Source organism: Hyperolius riggenbachi, chromosome 5 (genome assembly GCF_040937935.1).
Source record: "Hyperolius riggenbachi isolate aHypRig1 chromosome 5, aHypRig1.pri, whole genome shotgun sequence".
Taxonomy (NCBI): Eukaryota; Metazoa; Chordata; class Amphibia; order Anura; family Hyperoliidae; genus Hyperolius; species Hyperolius riggenbachi.
This window is the reverse complement of record NC_090650.1, coordinates 322,257,030-322,270,791: the sequence shown is the minus strand read 5'-3', so window position 1 is coordinate 322,270,791 and position 13,762 is coordinate 322,257,030. Positions and strand designations below refer to the sequence as shown.

The 13,762-nt window shown below is 45.2% G+C and overlaps 1 protein-coding gene across 6 annotated transcripts in view; it reads left to right on the top strand.

The window, feature by feature from the left end:
- Positions 1 to 13,762, top strand: part of LOC137518875 (ankyrin repeat domain-containing protein 29-like) — a 63,964-nt gene that overhangs the window by 24,021 nt on the left and 26,181 nt on the right. For all 6 annotated transcript variants that reach the window (XM_068237273.1, XM_068237270.1, XM_068237274.1 and 3 more), the window contains 2 exons: positions 1,287 to 1,385; positions 13,373 to 13,471. In XM_068237273.1, the coding sequence (XP_068093374.1) occupies positions 1,287 to 1,385; positions 13,373 to 13,471 (198 nt within the window). The remainder of the gene's footprint in view (positions 1 to 1,286; positions 1,386 to 13,372; positions 13,472 to 13,762) is intronic.

Sequence of the window (13,762 nt, the reverse complement as noted above, 5' to 3'; positions counted from 1 at the left end):
TAGGCTTTCTTTGGGTGGTACATTATGCTAAGAAGTATTTTATTCTAAATGCATTTTAATGGGAATAATAAGAAAAAAATAGGAGCAATTAATTATTTTTCAGTTTTGGGCCATTATAGTTTTCAAATAATACATGCTTCCGAAATTAAAATCCACACATTTTATTTGCCCATTTGTCCTGGTTATTGCAACATGAAAATGATGTCCCTAGTATAATGTATGGTGACAATATTTTATTTTGAAATAAAGGTGCATCCATCACTAATTTTTAGCCCATTTTAATAATGATATTCCCTCTTGACATACATATTTAAAACATTTTATTCCCTAATCTCAGTAGGTGCAAGTTCACTATTTGGCATCAAGATGTCCTCACCCAGTACTTCCTATTCTCGTACGCTATAGGAAGTAATGTGTTGCTAGGGAAGTGACGCAGGCATCAATGGATGCCTTGTGATTACGGTGACCTAGAGGGGAGATTAATGAATGTGAACTTTGTTCCCATTCATAAATCTAACAATCGGCGGCGGTAAGCGGCGGAAATCGGCAAGCGGGAGGAAGCGCAGTGGCTCTATTTAAGAATAAACACTGTTTTTGAACAAAAACAGTGATTATTCTCGGAGGATGAGAACGGATTGGTTCAGGGGACTTTTCTCCCCTGCAGCCAATCCCCCCTGTTATCGGAAACATTGTGATCGCGGGCTTCTGCCTGCACGAATCGGCACAGCCCCCCAAGCTGCAGGGACGTGATTCGCTGATTCTGTAGCAGAGGCCGCTGCGGACGTGAGGCACACGTCCTAGCGGCAGAAATGGTTAATGGACAACTGTAGTGAGAGGGATATGGAGGCTGCCATATTTGTATCCTTTTAAACAATACCAGTTGCCTAGCAGCCCTGCTGATCTATTTGGCTGCAGTCGTGTCTGAATCACACACCTGAAACAAGCATGCAGCTAATCTTGTTAGATCTTACAATAATGTCAGAAACACCTGATTGATCTGTTGCATGCTTGTTCAGGGTCTATGGCTAAAGGTATTAGAGGGAGAGGATCAGCAGGACAGCAGGCAACTGGTATTGCTTAAAAGGAAATAAATATGGCAGCCTCTATATCCCTCTTGCTTCAGTGGTGCCAGATTAGCACCACTGCAAGTGATGTCACTGCCATGGAGACAGAATGCAGTGTAGAACTTGGAGAATGATGATAAACTTTGAAATGATTCTGCCGAGACACAACTCATTGCTTTGGAGCGATTGCCCTTTCATAGACCAATGTTAATTTGTCTACAGGATGGAGGAACTGCAATGCTAACCGCCTGTCAACACGGACACTGCAAAGTGGTGGAAACGCTTCTGAAGAACGGAGCGAATATTAATGACCAGCTTTGTGTAAGTGAACATCTATCATATATCTTTCTGTATGCTGCGTGACTACGGGCTCATTCACACTTATTTGCTGTGCTGGCCATCATGACGCACCACACATAGTGTCCGCAACGCAGGTAGCATGGAAGTCCGTAGACTTTCATGTTACCATTCAAATCCTAATGCACGACACACATTTTCATGCATTTTTTCAATGGAATGGAAGCCATTGACGTATGCAATTTAGCGCATTGCGACGCGCACGTCCATACTTTGCAATGCATGCACAAAAATTGCACTTGTGCATACGTTTCCCAGCGTGAATGTGCCTGTAATGAGTCATATTTCACTGACCTTATAATATCTTGGCTCTCCATGGCTAGACAATAGTGGGGACCTTACATGATCTCAGCTACTTGACCAGGATTTTATTTTTAGCGATTGTTTGCCATTAAGTAGCACAAACTCCTAACTCTTAAGTTCATAGCAAGATTACTAAAAGTTAGTGAAATTGTGATTTTGTGATTGCAGTTGCATATGGTAAACCATCCATGACAACCTCAATTTATTTAAAACCTAAGTTCTCACTGTAGGTTTGTACATACAATTCTGCTGGATATTCTACTCTATGGGCTGGTGCACACCAGAGCGGTTCTGGAGCATTTTTTAAAACGCTTGCAGGGGGAAAACCACTTGGCTAATGAAAGTGAATAGGATGGTGCACACCAGAGCGGGTTGTGTTTTCCACAAACGCAAACTCGGGGGCTACAGCATTTTTTAGATTCCTGGGACGTTTCTGCGTCAATGTTAAAGTATAGGAAAGTGGAAAATCGCTCTGAAAAACGCTAGATCAGAGCGGTTTTCCAGGCGTTTTTGTTACAGAAGCTGTTTAGTAACAGCTTTAGGCCTCGTTCACATTACAAACGTGGACGGGCACGCACGCGAAACGCAACGCGTACGAACGCACGCCATCCGCGTTTGTATGCGTTGCGTGGCTGATCCCATCACTGAAAAGTGAATGGGACAGCCACGCGTTTTTGCAAAAAATGCGTGCAGCATGCGTTCCCGGACCGCACAGGTCCAGAACGCATGCAGTGTGAACATCAGACATTGCACTCTATGCAATGTCTGATGTCGTGCGTGTCGGCCACCTGCACGCGTTTCCAAAACGCGGCTGGAAACGCATGCAGTGTGAACGGGGCCTTACTGTAACAATATTTCACATGTGCTACACAAAATCGCTCCAAAAAAACGCTAGGCATGTTTAGAAAACATGCCTAGAATCGCTCTGAAATCTGCTTCAAAAACCTCTAGCATTTTGCAGATCTGCTAGATTGTCATACAAATAAATGCATAGCAAACTATGGGGTTTAAAGTGGACCAGAACTCAAAACTTCCTCCCTGCTCTAAAAGATACTCAACCTCATAATAACCTTTAAAGAAAAATATTTCTTTGTTACAGCTGATACAAATACTGCAATAAATCTGCAGTGTGTTTACTTCCTGCTTTCATGGAAGCAGACATATTGTTAACATCCTGTGTTTTTACCAATTAGCTGCTCTGCTATGGCAGCCAGCTGACACAGTTGAGAGATCAAATTGCACTGGTGATTAGTCACAGATGAGGGGAAATTAGAGAGGCTAAATACATACAGGGTGTATTTCTCGATGTTTTCCTTCTGTCTTGTGCAAGAGTTCAGCTCCACTTTAATTATCAGTCAGCTTACCGGTTACGACAGAAAAATACGACTTTTCACCAGTGGACAAATCTTGCCAGTCAAACCAAAAAGCTGAGCTCCAAAATAAAAAAAATGATACTGTACATTCACATTAAGTTAGACTCTCCATAGTTTTTTTTTTTATTGCACGCATATGTATAATTAAATACTGTACACAACGTATCATTTAGATTTCTCCCGATAAATAAAGCTATTGCCTTGGGGAGAATCCAGTGACCTTATTTAACCGGCACGCTTACTGTTTGCAGTATTCACATCTGCCCATAATGGAAAACTTGGGTGAGGTAGAATGAGCTTGCCAACACAACTAAGATTCACGTACACTTGCTGATATCTCTATTTATAACTTGTGAACACCTATATTACTTGTACCAACAAGAAAATACAGTTACTTGCTTGCTGTAGCTGAGTTTAAAGAAATGTCTGATTAATAAGTAATGTCTTACTTTTAAAGCGTTATTTGGAGTCAAGTCAGTACAGTGAAATGGAGCATACACCACTCAGTGAAAATGTAAACCCATGCTGAAATTGGCTAATGTGACATTTTTGTATGGCCCAAGTCTTTGAACCCTATAGATGTTAGAAACGGTGGCCACAAATTATACAATCTGGATTGTACAATTTTACTAAATGTATGTAGTGTTGGGCGAACATCTAGATGTTCGGGTTCGGGCCGAACAGGCCGAACATGGCCGCGATGTTCGGGTGTTCGACCCGAACTCCGAACATAATGGAAGTCAATGGGGACCCGAACTTTTGTGGTTTGTAAAGCCTCCTTACATGCTACATACCCCAAATTTACAGGGTATGTGCACCTTGGGAGTGGGTACAAGAGGAAAAAAAATTTAGCAAAAAGAGCTTATAGTTTTTGAGAAAATCGATTTTAAAGTTTCAAAGGGAAAACTGTCTTTTAAATGCGGGAAATGTCTGTTTTCTTTGCACAGGTAACATGCTTTTTGTCGGCATGCAGTCATAAATGTAATACATATAAGAGGTTCCAGGAAAAGGGACCGGTAATGCTAACCCAGCAGCAGCACACGTGATGGAACAGGAGGAGGGTGGCGCAGGAGGAGAAGGCCACGCTTTGAGACACAACAACCCAGGCCTTGCATGAGGACAAGAAGCGTGCGGATAGCATGCTTTGTACCACCATGCAGTCATAAATGTAATAAAGATAAGTGGTTCAATAAACAGGGACCACGCGGCAACGCTAACCCAGCAGCAGCACACGTGATGGAACAGGAGGAGGCGCAGGAGGAGAAGGCCACGCTTTGTGAGACACAACAACCCAGGCCTTGCATGAGGACAAAAAGCGTGCGGATAGCATGCTTTGTACCGCCATGTAGTCATAAATGTAATAAAGATAAGAGGTTCAATAAACAGGGACCACGCGGCAACGCTAACCCAGCAGCAGCAGCAGCAGCAGCACACGTGATGGAACAGGAGGAGGCGCAGGAGGAGAAGGCCACGCTTTGTGAGACACAACAACCCAGGCCTTGCATGAGGACAAAAAGCGTGCGGATAGCATGCTTTGTACCGCCATGTAGTCATAAATGTAATAAAGATAAGAGGTTCCATAAACAGGGACCGGCAACGGTAACCCAGCAGCAGCAGCAGCAGCAGCAGCACACGTGATGGAACAGGAGGAGGCGCAGGAGGAGAAGGCCACGCTTTGTGAGACACAACAACCCAGGCCTTGCATGAGGACAAAAAGCGTGCGGATATAGCAGCAATGCTTTTTGCCGCCATGCAGTCATAAATGTAATACAGATGAGAGGTTCAATAAACAGGGACCGGAAACGCTAAACCATCCCAGATGTTCATCGGTCATGTTACTTGGTTGGGGTCCAGGAGTGTTGCGTAGTCGTTTCCAATCCAGGATTGATTCATTTTAATTTGAGTCAGACGGTCTGCATTTTCTGTGGAGAGGCGGATACGCCGATCTGTGATGATGCCTCCGGCAGCACTGAAACAGCGTTCCGACATAACGCTGGCTGCCGGGCAAGCCAGCACCTCTATTGCGTACATTGCCAGTTCGTGCCAGGTGTCTAGCTTCATGCCCGGTTTCAGGTCCAGCGGTGCCAGCCACAAATCCGTCTGTTCCTTTATTCCCCTCCAAATTTCCTCCCCTGTGTGCTGCTTATCCCCAAGGCAGATCAGCTTCAGCAACGCTTGCTGACGCATGCCAACAGCTGTGCTGCACTGCTTCCACGATCCTACTGCTGCTGGTGCTGGGTTAGCATTTCCGGATGAGGTACAGCTTTGAGATGCGTTGGAGGAGAAGGAGTCAGAGAGGTAGGTGCTGCTGTTGTTATCCAGCTGTTTGCGGCGTGGGCAACACCCGCGCCGTAGCAGGTGAGGAATCGCTGCCAGGCTCCACAAGGTTCACCCAGTGCGCGGTAAGGGAGATGTATCGACCCTGGCCGAACGCACTCGTCCAGGTGTCAGTGGTGAGGTGAACCTTGCAGGCAACGGCATTCTTCAAGCTTCGGGTTATTTAGCTGACCACGTGCTCATGCAACTCAGGCACTGCAGAGCGCGCAAAGTGGTAGCGGCTGGGAACCACGTAACGTGGGATGGCCACTGACATCATGCCCTTGAAGCTGTTTGTCTCCACCACTCGATATGGCAGCATTTCGCAGGCCAGAAGCTTGGCTATGCTGGCTGGCTGTTACTGCCACGGCCCGGGGGTCATTTGCTGGCAATTTCCTCTTGTGCTCAAACATCTCAGAGACAGACAACTCAACCGTAGCGCTGCACACCGAAGGGCTGTTGGTTGTTGTGTTTGATGAACACTGGGAGACCTCAAGAGCACTAGTCCGGAAAGTGACAGTGTCAGCATCGTCTGATGTTTGTGAATGTTGTGAACCACGCAATGGCTGGGCTACTGCTGCTGCTGAGGCGGGTCTGGTGGTGAGTCTGGTGAACCCAAGGGAGGCAGTGTTGCTGGTGGTACCCTGTCCTGCCGCGTTTGCCCACAGAGTGGGATGTTTGGATAGAATGTGGCGGCTCATGCTGGTGGTGGAGAGGTTGTTAATACTTTTCCCCCTGCTCAGGCGGGTCTTGCACACCTTGCAAATCGCCATGGTAACATCCTCAGTGCAGTCTTCAAAGAAAGCCCAGACTTTAACTGGCTGAGGACTCGGACCTCGTGCGTGATGTGCTGGTGCTGCTTAACCCACTGCTGGACGCTTGAGAGGTCATCCAAGTAATTATCTGGTCCTGTTCTTTTGGATCTGTGAGGGTTGTTGTCCTGGACAACATGGGCAGTATTGAGTGGGTTTTCTTGGGTGCTCCCCTGTGGCCTGTACGTGAACCGTCAGGGGAAACACCTCTTCCCTTGCCCCTCCCTCTTTCACCGGATTTCTTCCTCATTTCACTTATCCTTAAAGTACACGCTGACTGGCAGCAGTACAGTGGCAGTACAGAAATGCTATACAGTGGTGGGTGAGCGGTGTACCACTATTGTCAGCAGTGACACAGAGCACAATGCTATACAGTGGCGGGTGAGCGGTGTACTACTGTTCCCAGCAGACACAGAGTGGAAGTAAACACAATGCTATATAGTGTGGCTGAGCCGTGTACACAGAGTGGCATTAAACACAATGCTATATAGTCTGCTATATAGTCACCCCGAACAGGGTGATGTTCTGCAGAACCCGAACAGTGGCAAACACTGTTCGCCCAACACTACTGGGAGGGAACGCAGATTTTAGTACCTAAACACACGATACAACATGTTTTCCGGGGTCGGACTCTGAGGCACATACAGATGGTCCCGATCATCATCCTCATCATACAACTCTTCTCCTGAGTCTGACCCACCCACCACCTCTGCCACCCCAACATCCCCAGACACAGACCCCTCATCGTCCTCAACATTAACTTGGGATGCTGGCCTGAGCCAGACCTCCTCCTCCACATCAGGCCCCATCATCTCCTCAATGGCAGCCCTCATTAATCGCTCTGGCGACGGACTGATGGACACAACGTTCTCCTCCGGGGAGGGCTGCTGCTGACCACTGGCTGCTGGGGTGGATGTTATAGCTTGCGTGGGGCGTTGGCTGTTGCTGTTGTTGGGAGTGCTGCTCACAGCGGAGGTCTCTGGGGAACTCATGTTGAGCTCATATAGTGGTTGACGGTGAGTGGAGTATTACTGATCCCAGCAATATACACACTGACTGGCAGAGTACGCAATGCTATATAGTGTGGCTGAGCGGTGTACACAGAGTGGCAGTAAACACAATGCTATATAGTCTGGCTGAGCGAGCGGTGTACTACTGTTCCCAGCAGAATCAGAGTGGCAGTAAACAATGGTATATAGTCTGGCTGAGCGGTGTACACAGAGTGTCAGTAAACAATGGTATATAGTCTGGCTGAGCGAGCGGTGTACTACTGTTCCCAGCAGAATCAGAGTGGCAGTAAACAATGGTATATAGTCTGGCTGAGCGGTGTACACAGAGTGTCAGTAAACAATGGTATATAGTCTGGCTGAGCGGTGTACACACAATGCTATATAGTCTGCTATATAGTGTCAGTAAACAATGGTATATAGTCTGGCTGAGCGAGCGGTGTACTACTGTTCCCAGCAGAATCAGAGTGGCAGTAAACAATGGTATATAGTCTGGCTGAGCGGTGTACACAGAGTTTCAGTAAACAATGGTATATAGTCTGGCTGAGCGGTGTACACAGAGTGTCAGTAAACAATGGTATATAGTCTGGCTGAGCGGTGTACACAGAGTGGCAGTAAACACAATGCTATATAGTCTGGCTGAGCGAGCGGTGTACTACTGTTCCCAGCAGAATCAGAGTGGCAGTAAACAATGGTATATAGTCTGGCTGAGCGGTGTACACAGAGTGTCAGTAAACAATGGTATATAGTCTGGCTGAGCGGTGTACACAGAGTGTCAGTAAACAATGGTATATAGTCTGGCTGAGCGGTGTACACAGAGTGGCAGTAAACACAATGCTATATACTCTGGCTGAGCGAGCGGTGTACTACTGTTCCCAGCAGACACAGAACAGTAAACAGAATGCTATATAGTGTGGCTGAGCGAGCGGTGTACCACTATTCCCAGCAGACACAGAACAGTAAACAGAATGCTATATAGTGTGGCTGAGCGAGCGGTGTACCACTATTCCCAGCAGACACAGAACAGTAAACAGAATGCTATATAGTGTGGCTGAGCGAGCGGTGTACCACTATTCCCAGCAGACACAGAACAGTGAACAGAATGCTATATAGTGTGGCTGAGCGAGCGGTGTACCACTATTCCCAGCAGACACAGAACAGTGAACAGAATGCTATATAGTGTGGCTGAGCGAGCGGTGTACCACTATTCCCAGCAGACACAGAACAGTGAACAGAATGCTATATAGTGTGGATGAGCGAGCGGTGTACCACTATTCCCAGCAGACACAGAACAGTAAACAGAATGCTATATAGTGTGGCTGAGCGAGCGGTGTACCACTATTCCCAGCAGACACAGAACAGTGAACAGAATGCTATATAGTGTGGCTGAGCGAGCGGTGTACCACTATTCCCAGCAGACACAGAACAGTGAACAGAATGCTATATAGTGTGGCTGAGCGAGCGGTGTACCACTATTCCCAGCAGACACAGAACAGTAAACAGAATGCTATATAGTGTGGCTGAGCGAGCGGTGTACCACTATTCCCAGCAGACACAGAACAGTAAACAGAATGCTATATAGTGTGGCTGAGCGAGCGGTGTACCACTATTCCAAGCAGACACAGAACAGTGAACAGAATGCTATATAGTGTGGCTGAGCGAGCGGTGTACCACTATTCCCAGCAGACACAGAGTGGCAGTAAACAGAATGCTATATAGTGTGGCTGAGCGAGGTACACAGAGTGGCAGTAAACAGAATGCTATATAGTGTGGCTGAGCAAGCGGTGTACTACTATTCCCAGCAGACACAGAGTGGCAGTAAACAGAATGCTATATAGTGTGGCTGAGCGAGGTACACAGAGTGGCAGTAAACAGAATGCTATATAGTGTGGCTGAGCAAGCGGTGTACTACTGTTCCCAGCAGTGACACAATGACAGGGGGGACCCTGGCTAGCGTGGCTGGAGCGCGAACTACCCTGCCTGCCTACCCAAAGCTAAACCACAGACAAATGGCGGAGATATGACGTGGTTCGGGTATTTATTTACCCGAACCACGTGACCGTTCGGCCAATCAGAGCGCGTTCGGGTCCGAACCACGTGACCCGTTCGGCCAATCACAGCGCTAGCCGAACGTTCGGGGAACGTTCGGCCATGCGCTCTTAGTTCGGCCATATGGCCGAACGGTTTGGCCGAGCACCGTCAGGTGTTCGGCCGAACTCGAACATCACCCGAACAGGGTGATGTTCTGCAGAACCCGAACAGTGGCGAACACTGTTCGCCCAACACTAAATGTATGTAGTAGAAAAGTAAACTGAGTGACTATACTTTCAATGGATACTTTATATAGTCCCTCATATTACATAGAAGTAGTAAGATTGTACAATTAAGATTATATCATTAACCACTTCACCCCAAAGGGGTTTTTACCCTAAGGGACAAGGGCGATTTTCACCTTTCAGTGCTCATTCCTTTGATTTGCCAATGGATTAATCAGTACTAATCACAATGAAATGATTTTTTCCACCACCAATTGGGCTCTTTGGGGTTGATATTTGTTTTCAGTAATTACTTTATTTTCTAGGCATTTTAAAGGGATAAACAAGGAAAAATGGAAAAATACACTATTTCTCCAATTTCATCCCCTATAGTTTTAATATAAACACTGCTACTGTACATAAAACCCACACATTGTATCTGCCTATTTGTTCTGGTTGTCACAAGATTTTAATTATGTCCCTAGTGCAAAGTATGGGGACAATATAGTATTTGGAAATAAAGGTGTATTTTTTCTTTGATGTTTTTTTTCCCCAGTATTTTCACGTGCACGCGCACAGTGGCAGCAGCACCGTCTGACTTATAAAAACGTCCTGGAGCCATTAATCTCCCTAGCGTTATGATTATTTCCAGATTTATTTATTTATTGTATTTATAAAGCACCAACATATTACGCAGCACTAAACATAAGTTTAGATTATAGACAATCAAAAAAAAAAGGAGAGATAGAAAAGGGTGGGTATGACTCGACTGAGCACAAATCACATACAATTAGTTACTGTAATAACCTATTTAACTTTATTAATCCAAATCTATAGAACAATAAAACACATCAATTAAAAATGTGCCCACCCCGCACCCCCAAGCCAGCCTCCCACCCCGACCTCGAACCCCTGCCGCTACCCCACAGATCCCCCAAAGAGATGGTGTAACCACTAACTATAAACTGTATTATCATGTGGGTTTATGTCATTGAAAAGTATAAATAAATAAATAAATTTACTCTGGACGTCCAGTTAACCCAAAAATATATGTAGGTATAAACCACAGCCGGTGCAAAAATTGGTTAGTGGCATGCAGCCAGTCTTGAAGTGAGGAACCGGCAAATTACTGCAGCCAGCACACAAATTGGTTAGTTGCATACAGCCAGTCTTTAGAGTGGATAATAAGCAGATAAGTGCAAGCAAGGGGATTTTCCAGCCGGGAAAAAGCAAGACAGTCACATAAAATTAATTCAATCTCAGAACATAATCTCCAGAGATGTCAGGCATTGGATAAACAAGCTGAGGCACATTGAGGCACATTGAGGCAAGCAGGTTGGTACCACACTGAGGCACATGCAGGGTTCAGGCCAAGTGATATAGCTGTCACAAATCAAGCTGCAGATTCACCAAGAGGCTCAGTGTCATCAGTTAATCGCCACTCACTTGTCTTGTCTAGATTATAGACAATATTTAGGGGTGACATACAGCAATATGACAATACAGGAATACAAGAAAAAACAGATCACGCAGCACAGTATGAATACCAGGTAATGCTTAGTCAGTCACTGGATGGAGCATGGAGATTAGGCAAGTTAGGTTCACTCAAATGCATAGCATGGGTTGACAGTAATGGAAGTGCATGATCAGGTTGGACACAAAAGAAGGAGGAGCCTGCCCAAAGGCTTACAATCTAGAGGGTGAGGTAGAGACACGAAAGGTAGGGAACCAGAGTTCAGCTGTGGGTTTAGAGCACTTGCGAGGGGTAGTAGGCCAGAGTGAAAAGGTGAGTTTTGAGGGCCTTCTTGAAGATGTTGAAGGAGGGGGCTGCCCTAATGGGTGGAGGTAGGGAAATCCATAGTGTTGGAGCAGCTTTTAAGAAGTCCTGAATGTGTGCATGGGACTGTGTGATTTAGGGTTTAAAAGCTGTGAATTATTTTCACAAGCTTTTAGACCCTAAAAACAAGAAAAAAACCATATTGCAGAGAGATCTGCAACAGATCCTACATATAACTCACTCAGAAATAGGATTATGGCTCTGAGCTGCGGATTTCTGTCCCGGGCCTGACTCGGGATTACCGCTAAGGAGGTTAAGAAGCTCTAGCAGGACATTTTTATACGTCAGTATGTCATTAAAGGATACCACAACTGACATGTGGCATAATGAGATAGACATGGGTATGTACAGTGCCTAGCACACAAATAACTATGCTCTGTTCCTTTTTTTCTTTCTCTGCCTGAAAGAGGTAAATATCAGGTATGTAAGTGGCTGACTCAGTCCTGCCTCAGACAGGAAGTGACTACAGTGTGACCCTCACTGATAAGAATTTCCCCCTTTTTTATTTCTTTCTTACTCTCAGAAGCCATTTTGTTCTAGGAAAGTGTTTTATAGTTGGAATTTCTTATCAGTGAAGGTCACACTGTAGTCACTTCCTGTCTGAGTCAGGACTGAGTCAGCCACTTACATACCTGATATTTACCTCTTTCAGGCAGAGAAAGAAGAAAAGGAACACAGCATAGTTATTTGTGTGGTAGGCACTGTACATACCCATGTCTATCTCATTATGCCACATGTCAGTTGTGGTATCCTTTAAGTGGTTAATGGGCCCCTTAAAGGGTTTTTTAAGCGAAAACAAAAAATCAGTTTAACTTACCTGGGGCTTCTTGCAGCCCCCTGGAGCTATCCTGTGCCCGTTGCCATCCTTCCGAGACCCTCCAGCAAGAAGTGGCGCCCCCGCAAAGCTGTCCGGTTGTGGCCTGTCAGAGGCTACTGCCCATGCGCAGGCCTCAAGCCATGTGCACCCTGATCATGCTCCCGTTACCAGGAGCATTCTGCGCATGCACAATAGTGATGTTCCTGTTCTGCACATGCACAATAGAGATTTTTACATTCTGCGCATGCGCAGAACACTGTCGTGCATGGGGATGTGGTGAGGAGGCGCATCATCGCTGCTGTCCAGAGGGGCTCAGAAGGACGGCATAGGCACAGGATGACTCCAGGGAGCTGCAAGGTAAGTTAATCTGTTTTTTTTTTTCCCCTCTCTGTAGATTTCCTTTAGGGAATGTGTAGATATAATTACATATAAAGTTGATTACATTGAAGTTTATGCACATGCTTTAATGCCTGATTTTGTGCACATGTTACCAAGCCAACTTCAACACCTTATTCCTGTGGCATTGCTGTTTAATAATAGTTATAACACTAAATGTACCAAGTATAAATGTAATGCAAAATACCCATGCCAGAAGTACATATTTTTACATGAATGCAAAATTATGTTCATTTGTAACTGGGACAATAAAGCATTTATTATCCATCCCTGCTGTTACCCCTGAAAAGATCTAAGAACTTACCTGAGCACCTATTATTTACAATCATTCTCCCTTCCCTCAACAGATATCAGCAGATTGCAAATGTGTATAGCATTTGTGGGGGGGGGGGATCTGGGGCTGATTTGGAATGTTTAAAGAGGAACTGTGGCCACGGATTTAACTTCATCCAAATCAGTAGCTGATACCACTTTTCCCATGAGAAAGCTTTACCAGTCGTGAAATACCTTTTGCATTGTAGGGGGTGTGGTTATAGATTATGGCAGATGATGCTGTCTGTTTTTTTTATGCCTGCCAGCAGTAAAGCTGATTATGTGCAAGCTGATTGTGGATCAAACAATATGAACAAATTACATGGCAAATATCAATCATTTCTTGATATCTCTTCTATTTTTTAACTTCTCACTTTGCAATGAATTGATTTATTTTTCCCCTTATTCGCTAGAAGTTCTTCTGTAAGTGATAAATAATACCTTACACATTAGATTTATACATTATAGTTCTATAGATTATATGTAAAGTGGATTTTGATGTATGCATTCGCTATCATTTCAGGATGGGGCAACTCCACTCTTTCTGGCGGCACAAGGAGGCTTCATAGATGTTGTCAGATTACTGCTCACATATGGGGCAAAGGCCAATCAGCCTCGGCAGGTAACAGTATAACTCACCTGCAGAGCGCTTTGTTCTGCTGCGTAGCCTGTATAACCTGTCTGCACTGACTATTTTTCCAGCTCTACTTTAACTCAGCTTTTATTATAAGTTTAATATTTTACAAAGAAAAGAACATCACTTTCAAGTCATGGGTAGGGCAGCAATACACAAACAATGTATTCAATAAACTTACCAAAGGGAGAAGCTACAGTAGAGGAGAGGAATGTGGGAACAGACATCTTTATTCCCTTTTAAAGAGTACCGTTTACCTGACTGTAATGCTAATGTGCC